Source organism: Pleurodeles waltl, chromosome 11 (genome assembly GCF_031143425.1).
Source record: "Pleurodeles waltl isolate 20211129_DDA chromosome 11, aPleWal1.hap1.20221129, whole genome shotgun sequence".
Classification (NCBI taxonomy): domain Eukaryota; kingdom Metazoa; phylum Chordata; class Amphibia; order Caudata; family Salamandridae; genus Pleurodeles; species Pleurodeles waltl.
Window position 1 is genome coordinate 165,937,160 of NC_090450.1, and position 26,211 is coordinate 165,963,370.

Consider the following 26,211-nt stretch of genomic DNA (forward strand, 5'->3'; position numbering starts at 1 on the left):
ACGGTACTGGCCATGTTTCAGGAGACCCAGCGGCTGCAGGAGGACCAGTATTTGGGGTTCAGGGAGGAACTCAAATCCATCAACACCACCCTGGGCACCATTGTAGGGGTGCTGAAGGAACTCGTCAACACCAGGAGGGACACTGTGGCACAACAAGGGGCCCCTGAAACTAGCCTGGACGATGAACTGCCAACCACCTCTGCCGGCGCTAGTGGACAGGAGGCACCGCCACAGGACCATGACACCAGCACCCCACCCCCTGCAGATGGAGAACCACCCCGCAAGCGGTCCCTGAGATCCAAGACAAAGACAGAGAACAATGCCAAGACCCCTCTAAGAAATTAGACCACCCTGATTGTCATCCTTCTGTCCCACTTTGTCACCCTGTCCATCCTTAAACTGCCCCAGCTCCACTTCCCATGCCCCTTTGGAAAATGCACCTGTGAGACTCATAGACTGGACTCTGCCATGGACATTCCTCCACCATCACCCCTGACCATTTTACAACACCCTCCAATATTTAGCACTTAAATAAACACCCTTAAAGCACAAAACAATCTGGAGTCAGTCTGTGCTTTCGAAAATGTGTATTTGCAATAACTGTGTAAAAATGCTATATCCATTGTATTCGCAACATACCTATGTCACACAGCTCTAGTCCATGCGGAAACAAAGCAGATGTCACACAGTGGGACCCACATCTGTGAAACTGAAAGGGAAAGTAACAACTCAGGGTCCATACACTGGGTGAAAGTGACAGACAGATGATAGGTCAAACAATTATATCAGATGTAGCAGGCAGTGTCACACTGAAAGTATTGATGAATCACTGTGTTTCTGTTGTCGATGTCCTCTTCTTCTGCTTCCTCTTCTTCACTGTCCACAGGCTCCACACCTGCCACAGCACCTCCATCTGGACCATCCTCCTGCAGAAAAGGCACCTGTCGTCGCAAAGCAAAGTTGTGAGGCATACAGCAGGCCATGGTGATATGGCATACCTTCTTTGGTGAGTAGAATAGGGAGCCACCTGTCATATGGAGGCACCTGAACTGGCCTTCAGGAGGCCGAAGGTCCTCTCTATAACCCTCCTAGTTCGCCCATGGGCCTCATTGTAGGGTTCCTCTGCCCTTGTCCTGGGATTCCACACTGAGGTCAGTAGCCATGACAGGTTGAGGTAGACAGAGTCACCTGCAAATGTCCAGGGAAATCTGTTAGACACACACTAACTCTTAGGGACATCCCCAGACCCAGACACCTAGTCACACTGTATAGGCTCCATGTCCTCACCTAATAGCCACACACGGTGACTCTGGAGTTGCCCCATCACATAAGGGATGCTGCTATTCTTCAAAATGTAAGCGTCATGCACTGACCCAGGAAACTTGGCATTCACATGGGAGATGTACTGGTCGGCCCAGCACACCATCTGCACATTCATTGAATGGTAACTCTTCCGGTTTCTGTACACCTGTTCACTCCTGCGGGGGGTACCAAGGCCACATGTATCCCATCAATAGCACCTATGATGTTGGGGATATGTCCCAGGGCATAGAAGTCACCTTTCACTGTTGGCAAATCCTCCACCTGAGGGAAAACGATGTAGCTGCGCATGTGTTTCAGCAGGGCAGACAACACGTTGGAGAACATAGGCTGGGACATCCCTGATGCTATGGCCACTGTAGTTTGAAAAGACCCACTTGCCAGGAAATGGAGTACTGACAGCACCTGCACTAGAAGGGGGATTCCTGTGGGATGGCGGATAGCTGACATCATTACTAATATTATGCTGCCATAGGGGGACTTTGGTTAGATTTGCTATGTGGATGGGGCATAACTTGGACCAATTCTCAGACTGAATACTGTCTATCTTTATACTTTCAGGTTGGGTTCCTTTTGCATTTACTGTCGTTGTTTTAGGCTTATTTTATTTATTTTTGGATTTTTGGATATTTCGGGTCTAATCTCCAATGTTGTTGATCTATTTGAGACTATACAGTTACTGTTGTCACGGGCAATGTATTCCTACTGGACCGAGTGTAGTTAAATCTCGGGGTTATGTCTGCTTTTGTTTATACTACTTGGAGCTTAATATATTATCAGGTCTGTTATTGATTGATATCATTTGTGTGTTTGACTGCTATAACAATTTGCTTATGACATAATTATTTAGGTGTTCGATGGCTGTTGGTATTCTGTAGGTTCATATGTGATACTCTCATGAGAGTAGTTCTTTGATGTACCGAAGTCTATTTAGCTTCCGTGTTTAGGAGCGCGTTTTGTAGCGGAGATGCGTACTCGCGGTCTGGCATTTCGGATTTTGTCAACGCCGTCTTTGTAACTGTTCGATAGAACTTGGTGAGTGCCTGGGTCGGGTTTTTTCCTACATTACGATGTCTTTTTTCTACATTACGATGTTTTGGCCTAAGAGGAGACTCAGACTTGAGCTCCTATCCATTAAGATATATTTTTATGTAGGTTTGTGTGTTTCCTTTGCGTTTTCAGTACACGGATGAAACTACAATCATACTGAATTTTCATTAACATTATTGGACCATGGATTTAAGGTATTTTACACTGGGTCACGTGGAGTTCGCATGACTGGAATGAGGCTGTATCACGTGGTTGTAGTTTCTGTTTTTATTGTGTGCAGATTAATCACATTTAACTTTGGTCCCTTGTTTCTTCTTTTTTCTTTCTATGTGATAGATCTTGATAGTTCGGACTAAAGTGGCGAATATCAAGTAACGTATGTTAAGTACGGACATTAATCATTAGATTATTCATGATTTGCCTAGTTATGAGGTACTATTAAGGGTTATGTAAAGTCATTCGGATATTAGTTGGTGATTTATATCATCTATTCAATTTATAATGCATGTGTAACTTAGGATACCAGGGTTTTGACACAAACGGTGTATCTGCATGTATATTTTTTTGAGCTTTTATTTGTTACCACTTTAGTACATTTATTTTGGTGGAAGTTTGCAGGATAAAAGGTTTTGCTTGGTGTTTGGGGATCACTTCAGTGTAATTCTCATCTGGGTCTATTTCCTTTCGGGTAAAATTAATTCTCAAATGAGGCACTACAATACTGTTTTTCCTCTCATGTGACCTTTGCTTTTTATACTTTTGGTTCTTAATCTGGGATCTCTTTTGACTTTTCAACCAAGTTTGAGCATTTTGGTTTCCAACTCAATTAATACGTTTACAATTTTTAGCCCTGAAGAAGTCGTTCGGGATGTAAAAAAGAATTTCCCATGACAAAACACGTGTTGGCTTGAATTGTATTACTACGGATGGGTTACCGAGTATTTGAAGATTTTTACTTAATTGATCTTTGGATTGGATTGGACATTTCAAACCTGTATTAAAATTGGATGCTTTGTTTCTTTAAGATTACTTATTTGGGTCATATTTGTACTACTGTGTCCATAAATGGTGTGCCGCACATTGTATTATGGATAGCTGACATCAGGTCTGGCTCCAACTGGGCACACAGTTCCTGGATTGTGGCACGATCAAGTCTGTAGGTGACAATTACATGTCGCTCCTCCATTGTCCACAGGTCCACCAGCGGTCTGTACACCAGAGGATGCCACCACCTCCTCACCTGCCCCAGCAGACGTGCTCTATGGAGGAGAACAGCGAGCAGAGAGTCAACCAACACTGATGTATGTAAACACAACTTTATTCCTCAATTTTTTCAAACCACTATGTGCCTGTATTAGTGTGTATGCAAGGCCTAGATATGTGTGACGCATTTAAAATTAATGCCATGTGGCCCCCTGAAATGGCATCTGCCTGACCTGTAATGTGGGAAAAGGGGATATGAGGTAACTGCGCTGGCGTTGTACACCGTTGAAGGTAGGCGGTCGAAGACCGCGGCGCAATCCTGCATTGGTTAACATTGGACCCTATGGGTCCGAGGAGCCAATGACGATGCACGCCGGCGGTGACGGTACGCACCGCCGCGGACGTCACCGCCATTTTCTCTCTGTTCACTCACTTGATACCTGATCTTTGAGAGGAGAGGACCTATACTGAAAGTTCTGCTGTGACCTCAGTCTGGAAGAGACAATGGCTCATGTGTCTGGGGAAAGGGCCCCTGCCTTCAGCACGGAGGAGTTGGAGAAACTAGTGGATGGGGTCCTCCCCCAGTACACGCTACTCTACGGTCCTCCTGACAAACAGGTAAGTACACTGTGAGCATGCAGAATGGGCAATGCCTGTGTGGAGTGGTGTGGATAGAAGATAGGGGGGGGAGAATGAGGCATGCATGAAATGACGGTGAGTGCATGTGCATCATGGCAAGGGTACGGAAGCGGGCCAATGACTGTGACGGTGTGGACGGTTATATCTTCTCCTTTTCCCCTGTACTATTCCAGTAGGTCAGCGTCCACCAGAAGAAGGATATTTGGCGTGACATTGCCAAGGAAGTCTGGACCCTGGGGGTCCACACGGAGCACCCACTGCCGGAAAAGATGGGAGGACATTCGCCGTTGGAGCAAGAAGACGGCGGAGGCCCAGCTGGGGATGGTCTCCCAACGTGGGAGGGGTGCCCGTCGCACCATGACCCCCCTGATGTTCTAGATACTGGCTGTGGCGTATCTGGAGTTGGAAGGGTGCTTGAGGGCATCACAGCAGCCACAAGGGGGTGAGTACACTCTCATTCAGCTGATTCTGCACGCAGTGGAGGTGTCTGGGTGGGGGAGGTGGGCTGTGAGTTCCCCTAGGCCAGGGCGAGTTTAGTAGGCAAGGTCCCGTCGTAAGGCAGGCCATGTGGCACCCCACCCCACCTGTGTTCAGAGCCAACTACACCTAGTCAGGGATGGCGAGGAGAGCTCCACGGTGGGGACAGGAGCTGAGACCAGCGACACGGACTCCTCCTCTGATGGGAGCTCCCTTGCGGAGGCAGGCCCCTCTGTGCCCACTGCATCTACAGGTACAGCCGCCACCCCGCTACAAGCACCACCCTCCCAGCAGCCCCTCAGCGTGTTCCCCGTGGCCGCTCACCCAGGAGGGTGTGCATCTCCTTCGCCCCAGGCACCTCAGCCCCTGCCCCAGTCAGCCCTGCTGCCCTCAGTGAGGAGGCCATTGACCTCCTCAGGTCCCTCACTGTTGAGCAGTCTACCATTTTGAATGCCATCCAGGGTGTAGAGAGGCAGTTGCAACAGACCAATGCATACCTGGAGGGCATTCATTCTGGTCAGGCAGCCCACTAGTGAGCTTTTCAGACTTGGCCTCAGTACTGATGGCAGCCATTGTCCCTGTGTCCAGCCTCCCCCTCCAACTTCCTCTACCCAGACACAAACCCCTGTACCTCAGCCTATCCCAAGCACACCATCAGACCATCATGCATACTCCTCAACACACAAGGGAAGCTCTGGCAAACATAAGCACCACACATCCCACAAACTCACACAAGCATCATACCCATGCACACATACCAACATCCACTGCTTCCACTGTGTCCCCCTCCTCCACATCTCCCTCCTCCCTCCCTGTCTCATCTCCACTCACACCTGCATGCACTACATCTTCAGCCACTACGTCCATCACCAGCACACCCATCACCACACCCGGCTCACGTGCACTCACCACCCCCACTACCATTCACACATCCCATGTGTCCTCTCCCAGTGTGTCTGTGAGCCCACCTCCCAAGGTACACAAATGCAGCCACATACCCACCCAACAGCCGTCTACCTCACTACAGCCTCCAGCCCATGCACCTTCACCCAAAGTCAGCAAACGTACACCTCCTACAACCACTACCTCTTCCTCCACTCCCAAACCCCCTCCATCTACCCATCTCTGTGTGTCCAAAAAACTTTTCCTGTCCAACCTTGACCTCTTCCCCTCACCTCCCTCACCCCTTCAGTCACCTAGGGCCCGCCTTTCCAGGTCCCAACCCAGCACCTCAGCCACAACATTAGCGGGAACAGTGGTGCCAGCAGTAACCGGCTTCTGGAGTGCGCCAAGCAGCAGGGCAGCCAGTGTGCCAAGGAGCCAGACCACGGAAAGTCCCCCACCTCAAAAGCATAAAAAGTTGGCCAGTGCCCGGCGGGAGAAAGGCTAAACATCTACCACCAAAGCCTCTCCCGGGAATACAGTTGGGAGTGGGAAGACAGCTGCGCCACCATCCAAGGTGGGGAAGGGGCACAGAAAGACAGGCAAGTCACTGAAAACCTGCACGGCGGACAAGACCGCCACAAGCACCGCTGCCAAGGACACCGCCGTCACCAGCACCGCTGCCAAGGACACCGCCGCCACCAGCACCACTTCACAGGACACTGCCGCCACCAGCACTGCTGCCAAGGACACCGCCGCCACAAGCACCACTTCACAGGACACCGCCGCCACCAGCACCGCAGGCCAATGAGCGCCAAAATCACCAACGCTACAGGGGCCGCCATGAGCAGGATGAAGCACTCTGGTCACCAATCCTCCTCCAGAACCAGTGGAGTATCACATCCACTACCTCAGTCCTTGGCAGGAGGAAGCACTCTGGGCACCAAGCCCCCTCCAGAACCAGTGGAGTATCACATCCACTACCTCAGTCCTTGGCAGGATGAAGCACTCTGGGCACCAAGCCTCCTCCAGAACCAGTGGAGTAGCACATCCACCACCTCAGTCCTTGGCAGGATGAAGCACTCTGGGCACCAAGCCCCCTCCAGAACCAGTGGAGACTGTTATCCACTTAAGAGACTGTGGCTTTGCACTCCCCAGGATAAAGCAGTGGGCAAACCACCCACTTGAGAGATTTGAGACACTGTGGCTTTGCACTCCCCGGGATAAAGCAGTGGGCAAACCACCCACTGGAGAGACTTGTGAGACTGTGGCTTTGCACTCCCCAGGATAAAGCAGTGAGCAAACCACCCACTGGAGAGACTTAAGAGACTGTAGCTTTGTACTCACCAGGATAAAGCAGTGGGCAAACCACCCACTGGAGAGACTTGAGAGACTGTGGCTTTGCACTCACCAGGATAAAGCAGTAGGCAAACCACCCACTGGAGAGACTTGAGAGACTGTTGCTTTGCACTCACTTGGATACATCAATGGGCATGGAGCCCCCTCGTGGATCTGGCGTCGTACACTCATCCGGCTGAGGTGCCCACCCTTCCCTTCCCCCTGAGGTGCCTGTTGTATTTCGATCTGATTCCCCAGCAGTGTTCTCTCCATTTTGATCGGGTATCGTGTGTGGGCCTCGCCCATGCATTTTGGGCACAGTGGTCCATGGACTTTAATGGTGGAATACCTTGGACTTGTATTCTTGGTGTATATATTTGTTTATAGTGTGTATATATATATTTTTGAGTACTGGATTTTAATAGATTACAAACGTTCAAATAATTTCCTTTTGTCTTTTCATTCTTCTGGGGGGGTTGGGGGTGTAACTGTAATGCATCATGATGTATTAGTGTGTGTGTTGTCGTGGGTGAGGGTGGGGGTGTTGTGTGTTGCGTGTGTGGGTGTCACTCCTTTTTCCCTCCCTCCTCCCCTGTGTCGTAGGTGCAATACTCACAGTGGTCTTTGCCGCCTGGTAGAGGAGCAGGAAGACAAAGGCAGGGAGTATCTGCAGTTCCGGTTCCATGGCGTCCTGGTTCCTCGTGGGGTGTGTAGAGGTGAGCGTTTTCCCTTCCAAGTCCTGTTTCCGCCGTGTTTTTGTTCGAGGTGAATTCGCCCCGGAAAAGATGGCGGATTGGACTGTTGTAATATTGTGGGCGGTACATTGTCTTCCACCTGTCTGTTGGCAGTTACCGCTGTGGTGTTTGCTTGTACCGCAGTGGCGGTCTGAGTGTTAAAGTGGCTGTCCATGTTGACGGTTTCCGCCACGGTTGTGATTCCATTTTTTTTTAGCACCGGCCTGTTGCCGGTTTTACTGCCGCTTTAACACCGACCGCCAGGGTTGTAATGACCACCACATTCTGGAAAGGCACACAACTAAATTCCTCCTCTTCACCAACCAGTACATCTCCTGCTTCCTCAGACGAAGCCTGATAGGGGCTCCTGATGAAACGGCATAGCAATTGCTTCACACAAACTCATCAACAACAGGACATTGATGGTCTGGTGAGCCAATGATAGAGGAAGTTGGTGATGATGACACAGCATGTATAGTGAGACTAGGCTTGCATACCATTTGCCTAGACCATGTGAACACTCCTGGAATCTTCTGTGGGCCTCCTATAAGGCTTGCTGCACTGGTACAGGAAGTAAAAAATGTAGGCAGGGGAGAATTTGAATTCAAAATCTCCTCACATTCAGTTATTAAATTATCAATTTTTTTCCAAAACACAGTTGTCCCTAGCTGTCTTAGATGTCATCTTTGATTCCTCCATTGAGACCTGACCTGACCTCCTTCCGTAGCCTTCGTCTTCCCCATGAAATCATAAAAGACTAAATCAAGTTAAAATTTCAGACCGACTAAGCAGTCACAAATCCGGTCTCAGTGGAAATAGAAAAATTAGCTCACAAAATCAATGGTGCACACACAGTACCTTATATAAAGAGTTAGGAGGGTAGCCCAGCCCAGCCTCGTGACACCGAGAGGCATGGACGGGCCTGTCCTTGGCCTGAGCTTAGCCCGGGCGCACCCTGCGCAGCGGGAGTCTTTGTAGCACTTTACAATGTGAGTAAGAACAACCCAAGGGAAGAAAGTGATGGCACCTCCCGGCACCGGCAAGCTTGGAACTTTGAGTCCCCCTCCAGTGTGCTTCATGGTAGCCCATGCAGTGGGAGTCTTTGTAGCACTTTATAGAGTGAGTGAGAATAGCCCCTAGGGAGGAGTGATGGCACCTCCAGGCACTGGGAAACTTGAACTTTGAGTGCTCCGGTTCAGGAGGAGTCATTGTAGCTCTTTATAGCACAAGCAAGAACAGCCCCCACGGAGGAGTGATGGTGCCTTCTGGTGCCGGGAGGCCTGGAACTCTGAGTCCCCCTCTGGTGCGCTTGACGGTAGCCCACACAGCAGGAGTCTTTGTAGCGATTTATAGTGTGATTAAGAACAGCTTCCAGAGAGAAGAGATGGTGCCTCCTGGTGTAGAGAATCCTGGAACTTTGAGTTTCCTTCCGGTGTGCTTCATGGTATGCAGTGGGAGTCTTTGTAGCGATTTATCCCCTTCGCTGCCAGGCCTTTTCCCTCTCTTGTGCCGAGCCTTTTTTTGGCTATTTGGGGCAGTTCGTGCTTAGGCCCTCATAACTTTTTGTTCACATAAGCTACCCATGCCAAATTTGCGCCCTTTTTTTCCAACATCCTAGGGATTCCAGAGGTACCCAGACTTTGTGGGTTGCCCTGAAGGAGACCAAGAAATTAGCCAAAATACAGTGAACATTTTGTTTTTTTTTTAAAAAAAATGAGAAAAAAGGGCTGCAGAAGGCAGCTGCTGTTTTTCCCCCTGAAAATGGCATCAACAAAGTGTTTGTGGTGGCAAGATCACCATCTTCCCAGCTTTCAGGAACAGGCAGACTTGAATTGGAAAACCCAATTTTTCAATACAATTTTGACATTTTACTGGGACATACCCCATTTTTACTACTTTTTGTGCTTTCAGCCTCCTTCCAGTTAGTGACCAAAATGGGTAACAAACCAATGCTGGACCCGAGAAAGCTAAACATTTCTTAAAAGTAGAAGAAATTATGAATTCAGCAAGGGGTCATTTGTGTAGATCCTACAAGTGTTTCCTACAGAAAATAACAGCTGAAATAAAAATATATTGAAATTGAGGTGAAAAAAACAGCCATTTTTCTCCACATTTTACTCTGTAACTTTTTCCTGCGATGTCAGATGTTTTAAAGCAATATACCGTTACATCAGCTGGACTCTTCTGGTTGCAGGGATATATAGGGCTTGTAGGTTCATCAAGAACACTAGGTACCCAGAGCTAATAAATGAGCTGCACCTTGCAATGGGTTTTTATTCTATACCAGGTATACAGCAATTCATTTGCTGAAATATAAAAATGTGTATCAAAAAACCTTTGTATTTCCCAAATGGCCACAAGATAATTTGTTGAGAAGCAGTGGTTATTTGCACATCTCTGAATTCCGGGGTGCCCATACTAGCATTTGAATTACAGAGCATTTCTCAAATAGACGTCTTTTTTACACACTGCCTTACATTTGGAAGAAAAAAATGTAGAGAAAGACTAGGGGCAATAACACTTGTTTTGCAATTCTGTGTCTCCCTATAAAATGGTACCTCACTTGTGTGGGTAGGCCTAGCGCTCACGAAAGGAAATGGCCCAAAACACAACGTGGACACATCACATTTTTTCACAGAAAATAGAGGTGTTTTTTTACAAAGTGCCTACCTGTGAATTTTGGCTTCTAGCTCAGACGGCACCTGGGGAAACCTAGCAAACCAGCGCATTTTTGAAAACTAGACACCTAGGGGAATCCAAGATGGGGTGACTTGTGCAGCTCTCACCAGGTTCTGTTACCCAGAATCCTTTGCAAACCTCAGAATTTGACCAAAAAAACACTTTTTCCTCTCATTTCGGTGACAGAAAGTTCTGGAATCTGAGAGGAGCCACAAATTTCCTTCCACCCAGCGTTCCCCCACGTCTCCCGATAAAAATGGTACCTCACTTGTGTGGGTAGGCCTAGCGCCCACAAAAGGAAATGGCCCAAAACACTATCTGGACAATCAAAATTATCAAATACAAAACTACCTGTTTTTGCAGGGGGGCACCTGTGTTTTTGGTCCTGGGCTCAGCAACCTTCTAGGGAAACCTACCAAACCCAGACATTTCTGAAAACTAGACAGCCGAGGGAGTCCAGTGAGGTGCGACTTGCGTGGATCCCCCAATGTTTTCTTACCCAGAATCCTCAGCAAACCTCAAATTTAGCTAGAAAATCACATTTCTGTGTGGGATCACCGCACTGGGACACATTTCATACCACCCAATGTTCCCCTCAGTCTCCCGGTAAAAATGATACCTCATTTGTGTAGGTGGGCCAAGTGCTTGTGAAAGGGAAGAGCCAAAAACATGTTGATATTGAGGGAGAACAAAGGGGGTCCAAATGGGCAGTATACAAAAAAACATTTTTAGGCTGACAAGTGCAGCAGAATTTTTATCGGTATAGATGAGACAATGCTGGGTGGTAGGAATTTTGTGGATTCCTGCAGATTCCGGAAGGTTCCATCACAAAAACAAGGGAAAAATGTGTGATTTCCAGCAAAGTTGGAGGTTTGCAGGGGATTGTGGGTACAAAAATGGTGCGGGTGCATGTGAAACACACAACCCTGGAATCACCCAGATGTTTAGTTTTCAGATGTGTCTAGGTCTTGTGGATTTTTCTACATGGCAGCATCCCAAAGCCCATAAAGTGCAGCCCTCACCATTCTAAGTGAAACGATTTTGAGAGTAAGCCAAGTTCTCATGGCCCAAATGTAAAACTAAAACCCAAAATAATCAAATGTCTTCTTGCTAGCTGTGGGATAAGATGTTTTAGAGTGCAGGGGAGAGCTGAAAGACTGTTACTCCCTTCAGTTGAGGTGGGGGCGAAACCAGGCCCATACTGGTTCGTAGCCACCACCCCAATATATATATATATTTTTTAATTCCCTGGCATCTAGTAGACTTTCTGCCTCCCCCGGGGTGTGGATCAGGGGTAATTGCCCCATCTGCCCACTGGTGGGCAGAAAAGCTTTGTCCCCATTTATTTGGGGTAGGGGTATGGGCATACCCACACCCTCTTATTTTTTTTAAAAAAACTTGCTTTGCATTTCTCTTCCGATCGCGCTGGAAGCTGAGCTTCCAGCGCGATGGGAGGAGCCTCGCGCTGACGTCACAAGGGTGGGTGGGGCGGACGGGGTGGAAGGGCTTCCCCTTCCATCCCTGCCTTGGGGGGGCGGGGGGAACCCAACAGAGGGAGCGCTAGCGCTCCCTCTGGGCTCTGTGCCCAGGACGTAAAGGTTACGTCCTGGGCACACGAGCACTGTGCCTCAGGACGTAACCATTACGTCCTGGGCACAGAAGGTGTTATAGTGCAAGTAAGAACAGCCCCCAGGGAGGAGTAATGGCACCTCCTAGCGCAGGGAAGCCTGGAACTATGAATCCCCCTCTAGTGCGCTTCACATTGAGAAAAGTCACCTTTTTCTCAAACAAAATATTTTTTGGGGAAAAATTTCGACAACTGTTGATGGTCAACTAAATAACTGTCAGGAAAACTAATAGCGTTGTTAAGTTATTCCCTCAGCAAAAACGATTCCCCTTTTCCTTGTACCCATGTTGGTTGCAGCGGCATCCTCACTCCTGGTGGCTCTTGCGGAGGATGTTCTGAGAACCAGCTTCTTCAGGTTTAACTGCCACTCAAGATGGTGGTCGCAAATCCTTGTGAGGTCAACGTCTAGTGTTTCTACCTTAGTCTCATGCTGAAGCTTCCCTCCAGCTGTTTCTCTCTGGGAGAACTGCACTTCAACTGTCATCCTGAGGAGAATGAGCAGTGTTCCTGAGGAAGAATAATTTCAGTTTTATAGAGAATTCGTCCAGTTTTGAGTAATTAATTATTTTTCTTGTTACGGTGTGCACACCAGCTACTCTTTCCCTTTTGAGGAAGCTGAATTTTTTCCTTCTTCCAACAAATGACTATCGGCTTTCTAGGGAGAATTCATTTTGGCTTAACAGAACTTCAAGCAACTGCAGCAAGGAATCCTTTTGTTTGATTTCTAGACTTGCCAATATATATATGTACGTATATATTCAAGAACTCTTTGCTTTGCAGAATTGTCAGTCTTAGAGACAAACTTCAGTGCTCAGACTAATTCCTAGAGACTGTGATTGAGAAAACTGAACCTTGAGAAGGAGTTTTCGTTTCCTGTAAAAGACATTAGTAGCTTGTATATCTGTGAACTTTTGAACTGTTCTCCAGAGAACCTTGACTCCTGGGGAAAGAAGATATTAAGTTAACATTGTTCTCTTAGAGAGAGGCTAGTCTCTCAAAAGATCCAGGTTATGAGAACGTTAGAATTGGGTGAATGTGAATGGCTGAACAGTTGAATGCACAGTAGGAATGTACTTATCTATGCTCTTATCACCTGACTGAAGGTCCTTCCTTAAAAGAAATCCCAATAAGAAGAAAGGTGCAGGTTTTCAGAGACACACACTGATTATCCTTTCTTCAAGTAGGAAACACAGGCTGGAACTGGATCTGGAGGCGGTCTCTCTTTTTCTATTCCCATTCCCCCTAGCGGATGCAGGGTTCAGATAATCAGTTAAAGTCTGAACACGCATCTGTTGGAGGGAGTTGGGTAAAAGCCATCTGCTCCTGTGGAAGTTTGATTTAATGGGTAATCTTCTGACATTATCTTACAGTGATGAGGTTAAAAAACGTATTAATGATTAGAAAGAGAATGCAATATGAATGACTTGTTTCCATTAAGACACTGTCTCCAAACAATTAACACATAACACCTTAAGAGTTTTTAAAAATGTGAGAAGCTAGCTATGATGAAAAACATTTTTATTTTTCATATCCTTGTTTTTTGCACCTCCCGAAATAAAAAAAGCAATGGATTTATATAACTTTTAAAATTATCAATACATAAGAAATGTATCTATAAACCTAGCAAGTAGCATGTACCTGTTGTGTCACAGCTGCTGCCAAGAAGAGAAAAAATGTTTCCATTAGGAGACCGACTCCAATAAACTAACACTTAATACTTTAAGAAGTTTAAGAAACGTGAGACGCTGGCAATGACGGATAACATTTGGTAGTATCATGTTATTATGCACTGCACCCCCTGGGTATAATAAAGAAGGACAATTTCTAAAACTATTAAAATTATGATTACATAAAAAATATATATTTATAAACCCAAGAAGAATGCTCTACCTGCTGTGTCACAGCTGCAGCCAAGTTCCCACCAGCACTGTCCCCAGACACACATATTCTGCCTGGGTCAACATTGTACTGATCAACAACTTCTTTCTGTAGGAAAAACTTTGCTGCGGCATACGAATCTTCAAATGCTGCTGGAAATCGATGAGCAGGTGCTAATCTGTAGCTGGGGGGCAAAAAGATACATATGATTAAAAAATATCTTTCTAAAATGGTAAATGTTGTTGCAGTCCTCCGGTGATTAAAAATATGAAAACTTATATGTTGAGATGTATTACAGACATTCCAAAGACATTAATTGAATTTCTTCCTTGAAACAAAAGTCAGATGCACTAAGAATGGTATTTCCTATGTATAAATACAATTTTTTTAATCATAAACATTTTTCGGGCTTCTAAAATGCGACTCTGAATGGACATTCTTTGCAAACACCAGGTCATTATCCTAAATATCAATGTTTTGCAATTGAAATCCAGTCACAAAATGTTGAAATGTTATCAACACCTTAAAGGTAGTGGTAATGCACATGCAAAAGAAAAGTGGTCCTCTTCGGATCCCTTCACCTTTGTAAATTTAAAAACAACTTTAACAAAGCTGAACATTTTTTTAACCCAACCCTGTGTTCTTTAAGTAAATTCTGCTGCCTTTTAAAATAAGTTTTCTGTATCTAAAAGCAATCACAGACTGCTTCCCCTAGAAGGCCACTATCTCTGTGATGGACTCCACTAGTAGCGAATTGTAATTTGTGACCTACTTCATTAATATTCAGGAGGTGGGTGGGATAGCGACCTCATAAGATTAAGATTTTTAGGAAACCACCTATTAGTAGATAGGTAGGTCCTTGAACCTTTTCACTGCTTTTAGAAATACTGCCCATACTTTGGGACATATTTATGAAAACTGATGCATCGCTGCTGAAAGGCAGCGATGTGTCAGAGAAGGTTGTGCTGTGGTGCGACAGTTATAAATTACATGGATGTGCCATATTTACGGTACAATAAGTCATGTCATAAGGTCCAAAGGGGCATCAAAAAAATAGATGCGTCTGTGAAATGGATGCAGCAGTAAAAAACTGGAGCATGTGCAGCAAAAGTGATGCAAGGCTACTTTGTGGGTCGTAAACCAGCGTTTACATGCTGCAAATCACCTTTGAGTCCCAATGGAGTGTGTCAAAAATGCCTTAAAAAGTGATGCATTGGTGAAAAAAGATTCCCTACACCTCAAGAAGGAGAGATGGAACTGGCAGCTGGGGGCAGCAGCAGTCAGGGCAGTAATCCTAACAATACAAACTCTATCCAGAATGTTCAGAAAGAACCCTAGGGGAAAAGGAAGAATAATTTCAGTGAGGAGTTCAATTAAATACTAGTAACAGAGGTGACAAGGCATGAACATCATCTGTTTGTCACCTCCAAATTGCAATTATGGAAGAAAGAAAATATTTAGCAGTCCATAGTGAAGAAGATAAACAGTGTATGGCAAACTAAACAGACAGTGCGAGAGTGAAAGAAGTGCTGGCAAGAATATAAGAGTAGGACCAAGTAGAAACTAGCCTATAAACTGAGGGCAGCCATGCAGACCAGAGGAGAACCTGAGGACCAGGAGGAGCTGGGCCCATTGGAGGAGGAGGTGTCATCAGTCATCCCAGCAGAGTTGGTGGCAGGAGTGGAAAGACAGTACAATGCTGGCTTTGAGGACCGGCAAGGCTAACAGAGTATGTGGCAACAAGGGACAATATGCATACAACTCTCATGCTGTGCAGTGCAGCAAGCTATGTCCCTGTGCTGTACTGCACTGTGTGCAAGGCAAAGGACTGGAATCACTCCAACTTCTGTCATGCATCACATACAGCCCAGTCCAGCTCCTTCAATGTTGTTCATTCAATGTGTGATGTGTAGCATCAGTCCAGATCAATCTTTGTATACTGCTACTTGCAGGCGGAACATATCACATGAGTGACAGGGACAAGTCCACAATACAAAGCAAAGATACCTGGACTGGAAAAGCACATTATACATGGACACATGATCCCTGCCCAACCAGACTTGGACCTCCTGCTCCCCTTCGACCATGAGGTAACTGGGGCATATTTATGGGAAACTGGCGTAGGGCAGTACCACAAGTCTTCTTGCACGACAATGTAAAAGGGCAGGAATGCACTGTATTTATGCATATGGTGTATTCCTGTACTTTCCTCCTACTCTGGCGCACAATTGGATGCTTTGCCCCCATGCAGGTACCCTTGCACCATGGTGCAAGGGTGCCTGCATTGCATGCATTATTGTTTTTGTGCAGAAAGAGACACTTTCCTGCATAAAAACAATCCATAGAGGCCATTTCCTCTTTTGATGTGTGCTACAGAATGCAGCACACATGCCTTTGTTACGCCTGCTTTGGGAGGCATAAGGTTTTGGGACTGCCCCAGGTTTATGAGAGTCAGTAAATATGGGGCAGCTTAAAAATCCATGGATGTTGTGTGGGAAAATCCATTTTAATGCCCATGGCACACCTCCCTGGCACAGAGTAAAGCAATGCAGCAACTTGCGCTGCTTTGTCTTACTCCATATCTATGAGGCCATTCAAAGCCACGCAAAGTGGCTTTGTGTATCCCCAAAGATATGGTTGAGAGGCTTGCACCCCTGGAGAGTAAAAAAAAGTGACACTCCAGCAGCACAAGCCTCTCATAAATATGCCTCACTGTCGGCCCTGAAAACCTCGATCTGCTCCAGTAAAGAACTCTTAAGCAAATCATCCGTCTTTGCAGGGACCAAAGTTTGTTGTAACCCCGTTAGAATGTTTTCCAGATGCCAATGCTTGTTTACAAAGACCAATGCTTCTTGGAACCAATTCTTGTTTAGGACATGTGTTGCTCAAGCCTCCCGCATCCCTATGTCTCAGACTGGTTGTGGCTCCCTATGACTCAGACTGGGTGGCTGGATGCACCAGGTATTTAAACCAAACACGGCCTGAGTGAACTGCTTGCTGTAAAGGTCACCGGCTGCAGAGAAGGAGTCTTGGCTTCTTCACGTTTGATCGTCGTGTTCAGTCCTGTACTCTGGATGCCACCTTGGGGGAGTTAAAGAGATCTAGAGAATTGACAACTAAAAAGGCTGTAACATGCTGCGCATGTTCAAAAAGCATTTATTTGTGAAAACTTGACACTTGCTGATATTCGAAAGTTGGATGTTTCAGAGCGCGATGCACCTAGGAAGGCACATCATTTGCATTTAAGGTCACTGGGATGCTCGCCGCTAGTCGCTCAGTAATGGTTATCGTTGTTGCCTGCTGTATACCGCAGAAAGGAAATTCTTTTGTGCAATTATCATAAAAACAATGTATTGTGAATACGTTTGTTATTGCTAAGTTTAATATGACATTTGCATAATTGGTGCTGGTGATACAGAACATTCTGTGAATGGCCTGAATATTTCATTGATATGCTCAACTGATGCTGTGATCTAACAGTGATAAACCCTATGTTACCTGAGTGTTACAAACATTGTACTGTGATTTCTTAGTATTAACCCTATGTTTCCACAATGATGCAAACTTTGCATAGTTATCTTTTTATATTGACCCTATGTTTTCTGTGTGATCAAAAGACATCGAATGTGTCTTCTTTGGAATTCTAAGTACAGTGCATATATTAACCCATGAATGTCTGAACACCTAACCACCTGAGAATGTGTTGTCATTATTTGTTACCTATTTAAATGTCTATGGAGTAGGATGAGTCAGCATCTTTGGAAAATTCAGCAAAGTCATCAAACAACATATCTTCGGAACTTCAAGTACATTTGGGTAGACATTAATTAAGGTGACATGGGATCAATCTGGGTTCACAGTGGGAGTAATCATAGATATTAAAGGAGGTGCAAGGTTCTTATTTAATTACAGGTAATCCACATTGTTTCCCGAAAATTCCTAGAGGGAGGGAGAGACATCTAAAGTGGGAAAGGGGAACCTAACAGGTACACCTAGTTTGTACATAGCAGTCAGAGTCTAGTATATACATGCTTCCAAGTTATGAGCTATTTGACTGATATGTAATTTATCACAGGAAATCGCAGCTCTTCAAGGCAATCACCAGTCGTTCGGATCTGGACCTATGGCTCTAGTGTTTCTCTCTCTCTTTCATCCATCCCCTTCTCCCCGGGGTGATCTGAGGACACTCATGTGCATTTAAGTAGGAGGCATGTAACATCTAGGAGGAATTGGGAATAAGCAACTTGGTCAACATTGTGGGGGTCATTCTGACCGCGGCGGACGGCGGTCGCCGCCCGCCACGCGGTTCCCGCCGAAAGACCGCTCCGCGGTCAAAAGACCGCGGCGGTCATTCTGGCTTTCCCACTGGGCTGGCGGGCGACCGCCGAAAGTCCGCCCACCAGCCCAGCGGGAAACACCCTTCCCACGAGGACGCCGGCTCAGAATTGAGCCGGCGGTGTGGGAAGGTGCGACGGGTGCAGTTGCACCCGTCGCGAATTTCAGTGTCTGCTAGGCAGACACTGAAATTCTTTTTGGGGCCCTCTTACGGGGGCCCCTGCAGTGCCCATGCCATTGGCATGGGCATTGCAGGGGCCCCCAGGGGCCCCGCGGCACCCCCTACCGCCATCCTGTTCCCGGCGGGAGAACCGCCAGGAACTGGATGGCGGTAGGGGGTGTCAGAATCCCCATGGCGGCGGAGCGCTCAAGGGCAGCGGAAAGTTGGCGGGCCACCGCCGACTTTCCGTTTCTGGCCACGGCTGAACCGCCGCAGTCAGAATGCCCAGCGGTGCACCGCCAGCCTGTTGGCGGTGCTACCGCCGACCTCCGCCATGGCGGTAATTACCGCCAGGGTCAGAATGACCCCCTGTGTCTCCATGGGAAAAACAGGTTAGTGCTTGAGAGTACAGCAACCCCACGTTTAACTTCTCACACGGACACAATGGAGACACCTGAGGTTCCCCTAGTGGATTTAGCACACATGTTAGGGAGTTTGCAACGTGAAACCCAGGTATTGTTGCAGCGCTTGGATGCTCTTCAGCCCATGCTTGCAGCCCAAATTATTCCAGTGGGTGCTGCTCAAGAACAATCAATGAAAAGGCCTCAGTAATTCAGGTCACTACCCAATCCCCCCAGCAGAACGTTTGAAAGGGAAACCTGCTAAGTTTGCTATATTTTCAATGCCATCTTCATTTTTTAATGCTGACAATCTCTTTCCCTGATGAGTAGTCTAAGGTGGCATTTGTTCTCTCGTATTTGGCCGGCACTGCTGCCTCATGACCTATTCCTTTAGTAGAATGGGATGATCCATTATTTTATGATTTTGAGGCCTTTAAAACTGAAATGAAAAAATTGTTTGCCAAGGATACATTTATGCAGGCAGTAGAGTCGGAACTGCTTAATCTAAAGCAAGGAAACAGGAATTTGCTGGCATATGTAACTGCCTTCAATAGACTAGTGGAAGAGTCTGATTGGCTGCTAGAAAAGAGGAGGTCATTGTTTTAGGGAGGGTTAAAAGATAAACTTAAGAATCTTAAGGATCTTTTAATACAAGTAGTTAATCCAACTGATCCTTGCGAAGAGCTAATTGATTAAATTATCAAATTTGATCATTGTTTATCGGAGAGGTGGAATGACAAAGGTCGCACTGACCGCAAGCTGTTAGTGATCAGAGATAAGAGACAAGACACAAACAAAGGCACTAATGACGGTGAACCGATGCAAATTGGTACCGTTAGAGGCCCACTTATCAAAGAAGAACAACAACAAAGATGTGACCAAAAGTTGTATTTGCATTGCGGAAAAAAGGTCACTTTTTGAAGGATTGTACAGCTAAGCCTAAAAAACAGTCCATTGGGGCTGAAGGCTCTGAAAGTGAGAAGTTTCAGGGAAACTAGAATACCCGACTAAGGTGGAGACTAGCTGTTTGGGTGTAAAAAGACCAGAAATCTCCCATTTATTGGCCCAAACCAGCTCCCAGAGAGAATTCCATCACATCAAGCCCCCGGTGATCTTTTACAATCCTTGCCACCACCACCTGTGCCTTGGCACACCGTATCTTTAGACTTCATGGTAGAGTTAACAAAATCTCAGGCTGGGTTCACCACTGTTCTAGTAGTGGTAGATTATTTGACCGAAATGGCACATTTTATCCCGTTCCAGGCTTTACCCTAAGCTATAAAATTAGCCCATGTATTCCTAAACTCAATATCAGTCTACATGGTCTTTCTTCAGTAGTCATATCCGACCAAGGAAGGCTGTTTGTTTCCAAATTTTGAAAATGCTTTTGTCAGGAATTGGATATGGATGTCCCCTTGTCATTAAGTCACTACCCACAAAAAGATGGGTAAACCAAAAGAGTTAACCAGGGTATAGAGCAATATTCATGGTTTTATATCTTAAATTCAGAAGTGGATTGGGCTGAGTGCTTGTGAGCAGCCAAATTTGCATATAACAATGTAATCCATGTATTCACTGAATATTCACCCTTTTATTACAAATATGGGTCCCATCCTTGAATGTTGGATTTGAGTGTAGTACCTCAGTTAACCACTCCCACTGTACAAGACTTTTTACAACAATTGAGTGACATTCAAATAAATGTGCAAGACAACCTAACATTAGCAAAATAGACATATAAAATATATGAAGACTAAAAAGACGTCAGGGACCAAACGATGAAGCAAAAGGTTTGGTTATCAACTAAACACTAAACTCTGAAGGAAGCACGAATGTTTCCAAGATTTGTGGGTCCTTTTACCATCATCAAAAAGACTAGTGATGTGGCAGTGAAGCTAGAACATCCCACTTCCTTACCGATTCACCCAGTGTTCCAAGTCTCATTACCAAAACCAATAGCAGAGTCTGAGCACTGCCCAAAAAGACCCCTTCCAATATCAGTGGATAATCAACCAGAGTATGAGGTCAAGGCCATATTAGACTCTAAACATGTACGTAATAAACTTTACTACTTGTTGGACTGGAAAGGCTATGGGCCGGAGGATCCGTGCATACTCCCCGATTGGTTTGTCAGTTCCACCATTGATACCCCCAACAAATGGAAACCAATTGGGAGGGCCTTGGGAGGGGTGTACTGTCGGGCCTGATAATCTGGATGTGCTCCAGTAAAGAACTCTTAAGCCATTCATCTGCCTTTGCAGGGACCAATGTTTGTTGTAATCCAATAAGAATGTTTTACAGACACTAATGCTTGTTTACAAAGACCAATGCTTCTTGGAACCAATGCTTGTTTAGGACACGTGTTGTTCAAGCCTCCAGCATTCCTATGACTCAGACTGGGTGTGGCTCCCTATGACTCAGACTGGGTGTGGCTGGATGCAGCAGGTATTTAAACCACACCCGGCCTGAGTGAATTGCTTGCTGTAAGGTCACTGGCTGCAGAGAAGGGGTCCCTGCTTCTTCACGTTTGATCTTCGTGTTCAGTCCTGTATCCTGGAGGCTGCTTCTGAGGAGTTGAAGTGATCAAGAGAATTGACTACTGAAAAGGCGGTAACACACTCAAAAAGCATTTATTTGTGAAAACTTGACTTGATATTCGGAAGTTGAATGTTTTGGAGCGCCATGCACATAAGATAGCACATCATTGGCGTTTAAGGTCACTAGGATGCACACCGCTATTTGAGTAATAACGCTTATTGTTGTTGCTTTCTATATGATGCAGAAATACCTTTATTTTGTGCAATTATTATAAAACAAAGTATTGTGAATATGTTTGTTTTTACTAAATTTAATATGATATTTGCATAATTGGTGCTGCTAATACAGAACATTCTGTGAATGGCCTGAAAGTTTTATTGCTATGCTCAACTTATGCTGTGATAAAACAGTGATAAAACCAAACCCTTGTGTTATTGATATTAACCCTATGTTCCCAGAGTGTTACAAACATTGCACTGTGATTTTTTTATATTAACCTCATGTTCCCAGAGTGTTACAAACATTGTACTGTGATCTTTTGTTGTGATCTTTTGGCGTTAACCCTATGTTTCCAGAGTGATGCAAACTTTGCACCACAATCTTTTGATATTGACCCTATGTCTTCAGTGTGGTCAAAAGACACCGAATGTGTGTTCCTTGGAATTCTAAATTAACCCATGAATGTCTACACACCTAATTACCTGAGAATATGTTGCCATTATTTGTTACCTATTTAAACATCAATGGCATTGAGTGAGTCAGCACCCTAGGAAAACTCAGCAAGCTATCCATGGAACTGCAAGTAGATTTACAGAGGCATTAATTAAGATGAGGTGGGATCAATCTGGGGTCACAGTGGGAGTAGTCATACATATTGTAGGGTGTTTAGGTTCCTGTTTGATTACAGGTAATCCACATCATTTCCCGAAACTTCCTAGAGAGAGGGAGAGCCATCCAAAGTGGGAAAGGGGAATCTAACAGGTACACCTAGCTTGCACATAGTAGTCAGAGACTAGTATATACATGGTTACGTGTTATAAGCTGTGTGACTGATGTAATTTATCACAGGAAATTGCGGTTCTTCAAGGACCATCACCAGTCATTCGGTTCCGGACCTGTGGGTCCAGATACTCTCTCTCTCGTTCATCCACCCCTTTTCCCGCGGGCATTCTGATGAGATCATGTGCATTTAAGTGGGAGACACATAACGTCTAGGAGGAATTGGGACTAAGCAACTTGGTCAACATTGTGTCTCTGTGGGACAAACGGGTTAGTGCTTGACATCCACAGTGTCTATATTTGGGCCCATGAGGCAAATCTTGACTCTTATGCAATGGATTGGAATGTAGATGACAGAGGATCAACTCCTCATCTGAGAGTGGCTTCAGATATGGTGTAAGTGGAGTCTCATCATGTAGGATCATGCAAATAGCTAAATGAACAGTCACTAGCATGAGCTATATTGCATGCAGCTGTCTTGATGTGTAGGGGAAGCACACAGGTGCTGTCTGACATGGTTGAGAACACACTACCTCCTGTCAACTAGAAATGTATACTTTTGGTGGTATTAAATTCAAATGAGGCACACCAGAGGACCAGGATTGTTTTTTGGAAGTACTGTTGGTGTGTGGACCTTGAGTGCCCCTGGTAGTATAGTGCAATGTAGGTTTGGCTGAGCACATTGAGCTGGCATTTTGTCTGAATGGGGAGACATTGCATTTTAAGGAGGTGAGTTGTGACGTTGTGACATATGTACTACAAGGTAACCTGAGCCATACATACATACTGTTCTGTCTAATAGTGTCATACGTGTTGTAACAGCTTTGAAGGGATGCCATAAAAGAGGGCATAGAAGAAGGCACGGGTGTCCTACATACTGCATGGAATATGGACCTGGCTGAAGATGCATCACATGTGGGTGTCAGACAAAGAAATGTCTGACTATGACTATGATACATATGTCAAAGCAGGAGGAAGTGTAATATCTTTTATACTTCCATCTGGTCATTATTATTGTTGGCGTTGTGTTCAAATGAGAGTCCATGTATGATTCATGAGGCATCAGTGTGTGACAGTAAGTTAAGTTCCTGATTCTAAATGAGCAGTACTAGAGAATACTTGTACAGGTACAAGTGAGTGGGTCTTAGTTAGGATAAGTGTAATACTCTACAGATAACTAACTCTTGCAGTGACAAAACGAGGTGAGTGTCAGTGTTTGAAAATTTCTTAGATTGACTGGGCATATCTCGTTAGAGTTTTGACATAGTGCCCACTCTTCTAAACTAAGGTAACACCTGTGTGTGTAATAATTTTGCAAGTGGTCACACAAATAGGTAAATCTATTGTATGTACATACCCTTACACATTCCTAAACTGTAGCCAGGTTGCTATTTGGGTAGAGTTGTGTGGAATATGAGACTTTGGCCACATGAATGCACAATGTGAATGTAAGACAGGGCAACATGGCAGACTGGTGTGGTGTACAGTGTGTAATGCAGACTGCAGGATCCAAACTAACACAAGAACAAACCAACAACACTGTCCCGATATGAGGGCTGAGTAGTGGCTAAAGGGAATGCAGGCACCCTACTGACTTTGTGCAGTTTACACAGTAGTGGTGTCAAGAAGTGGAACAATAATGAGTATACCCTTCACGTAAAAACAAATGATAATCCACAAGGCAGATGTGTACTGTACCTCACCTCACCATAAGAACAGGGCAAAGCTGTATAATTGTTTTGCTATGGGTGTTATGACACGGAAAGTCAACCTTCTCACACATTGGTAGTATAAACAATGAAAATATATTGCCATTGGAGAGGCAACTACAGTGCAACATTGCATTATTTCCTAAAAGTAACATGTCTTACAGATTATTGTTTAATTGAAAGTGAATGAGAATAACCTCTGGATGTCAGCACCTTTACTCATGTCAAGATATTGCATAGGTCATCAGTAGCATATTGCTATTACATTGTAGAGGGAGAAACAACAACTCCTGACAAACAGCCTATCCTAGATGACCAACCCATTGGGGAGGACATCATGCCACCCATGGAGAAAGACACCTTCCAACAACTCCTGGACTCCAATGGAACACTGTTGGACTTTTGCTTATGCAGGGTCATCCTGAATCTTTTTTTGCCTCCTGCATCCTACTTTTTTCTGACCTGTCGCTGTTGGCTTTTGAACTCTGAGCACTTTCCCACTGATAACCAGTGCTAAAGTGCATATGCTCTCTGTGTAAATTGTATGTAATTGGTTTATCCATGTTTGGCCTATTTGATTTACTAGTAAGTCCCTAGTAAGGTGCACTAGATGTGCCAGGGCCTGTAAATCAAATGCTACTAATGGGCCTGCAGCACTGGTTGTGCCACCCACATAAGTAGCTCTGTAATCATGTCTCAGACCTGCCACTGCAGTATCTGTGTGTGTATTTTTACACTGTAAATTCGACTTGGCAAGTGTACCCACTTGCCAGGCCTAAACCTTCCCTTTTCTTACATGTAAGGCACCCCTAAGGTAGGCCCTAGGTAGCCCCAAGGGCAGGGTGCAGTGTATGGATAAGGTAGGACATATAGTAATGTGGTTTATATGTCCTGACAGTGAAATACTGCCAACTTCGTTTTTCACTATTGCAAGGCCTGTCTCTCTCATAGGATAACATGGAGGCTACCTTTAATTATGATTAAAGTGTAGATTCCCCTAGAGAGTAGATGGACATGTGGAGTTTGGGGTCCCTGAACTCACAATTTAAAAAAACACATCTTTTAGTAAAGTTGATTTGAAGATTGTGCGTTTGAAAATGCCACTTTTAGAAAGTGAGCATTTTCTTGCTTAAAACATTCTATGACTCTGCCTTGTTTGTGGATTCCCTGTCTGGGTCAGTTTGACTGTTGGGTTGTTTTTCACCTCGCACTAGACAGTGACACAAAGGGGGCTGGGGTGTAACCTGCATTTCCTGATTAGCCATCTCTGCTAGGAGGGAGGGGTGGAGTGGTCACTCTAACCTGAAAGGACTGTACCTGCCTCTGACAATGCCGGCTCCAACCCCCTGCTGTGTGTCTGATGCCTTGCCTGGGCAAGGCAGGATTTCACAAGTAGGTGTGAGTCCCCTTTGAAGAAAGGTGACTTCAAAGACTAAAATGGGTATAAGAAGGGCACCCAAATCTACAGACTTTAGAAACACTTCTGGAACCAAGAGGAACCTCTGCCTGGAGAAGAGCTGATAGCTGAGGAAGAAGTGCTGCCCTGTCTGTGACTGTGCTTTGTGGAGCTTTCCTGCAGTGCTGCTTCTGCCAGAGTAAGAGGGCAAAGACTGGACTTTGTGTGCCTTCAATCTTGTGAAGAAATCTCCAAGGGCTTGAGTTAGAGCTTGCCTCCTGTTGTTTGAAGTCTCAGGGATAGCAAAGACTTCTCTCTGCCAGCACCTGGAGTCTCTGGACAGACTCCTGCCCCGACAAGTGGTGCCCTATCCAGTCCCTGGGCCCTTGAAAGGAAAGCTGGTGGAAATCCAAGGAAATCGACTTCGGACGACTTTGGACCGACGCCGCTGCTGAATCCGGTAACGCCGCCTGCACCTGACGGCGTGACCTTCGCTGGAACGCGACGCTCTTCGCAGGCCCGACGCCGCAGCAGCCCCGCTGAAGTCCACGACTCTGTGGAAGTCGCTGCACGACGTCGTGACCGACGCCGCTTGAAGTGCATGGATTCAACGTTTCGCACAGACGCCGCGATTCCCGACTTCGTGCATCGGCTTGTTTTCACTCTTCACCAAAGGTACTGTACTTGGGGGTCTACATGACTCCGTGTCCGGCGCCGCTGGTGTCGGCTTGTTGGGAATGGCTCCGTCACGACGCCGTGTTAACATCTCATCGAAGCATTTTTGTTTCTAATCGCTATTTTTTAGTTTAATCTTTAAAAATTCATAACTTGACTTGTGTATGTCGG

At 45.7% G+C, this 26,211-nt stretch overlaps 1 protein-coding gene across 1 annotated transcript in view; it reads right to left on the reverse strand.

Moving 5' to 3' along the window:
* LOC138265534 (arylacetamide deacetylase-like) overlaps nucleotides 1–26,211 on the reverse strand; it is a 239,951-nt gene that overhangs the window by 69,873 nt on the left and 143,867 nt on the right. The window contains exon 4 of the mRNA XM_069213338.1: nucleotides 13,840–14,011. Coding sequence (XP_069069439.1) covers nucleotides 13,840–14,011 — 172 coding nt within the window. The remainder of the gene's footprint in view (nucleotides 1–13,839; nucleotides 14,012–26,211) is intronic.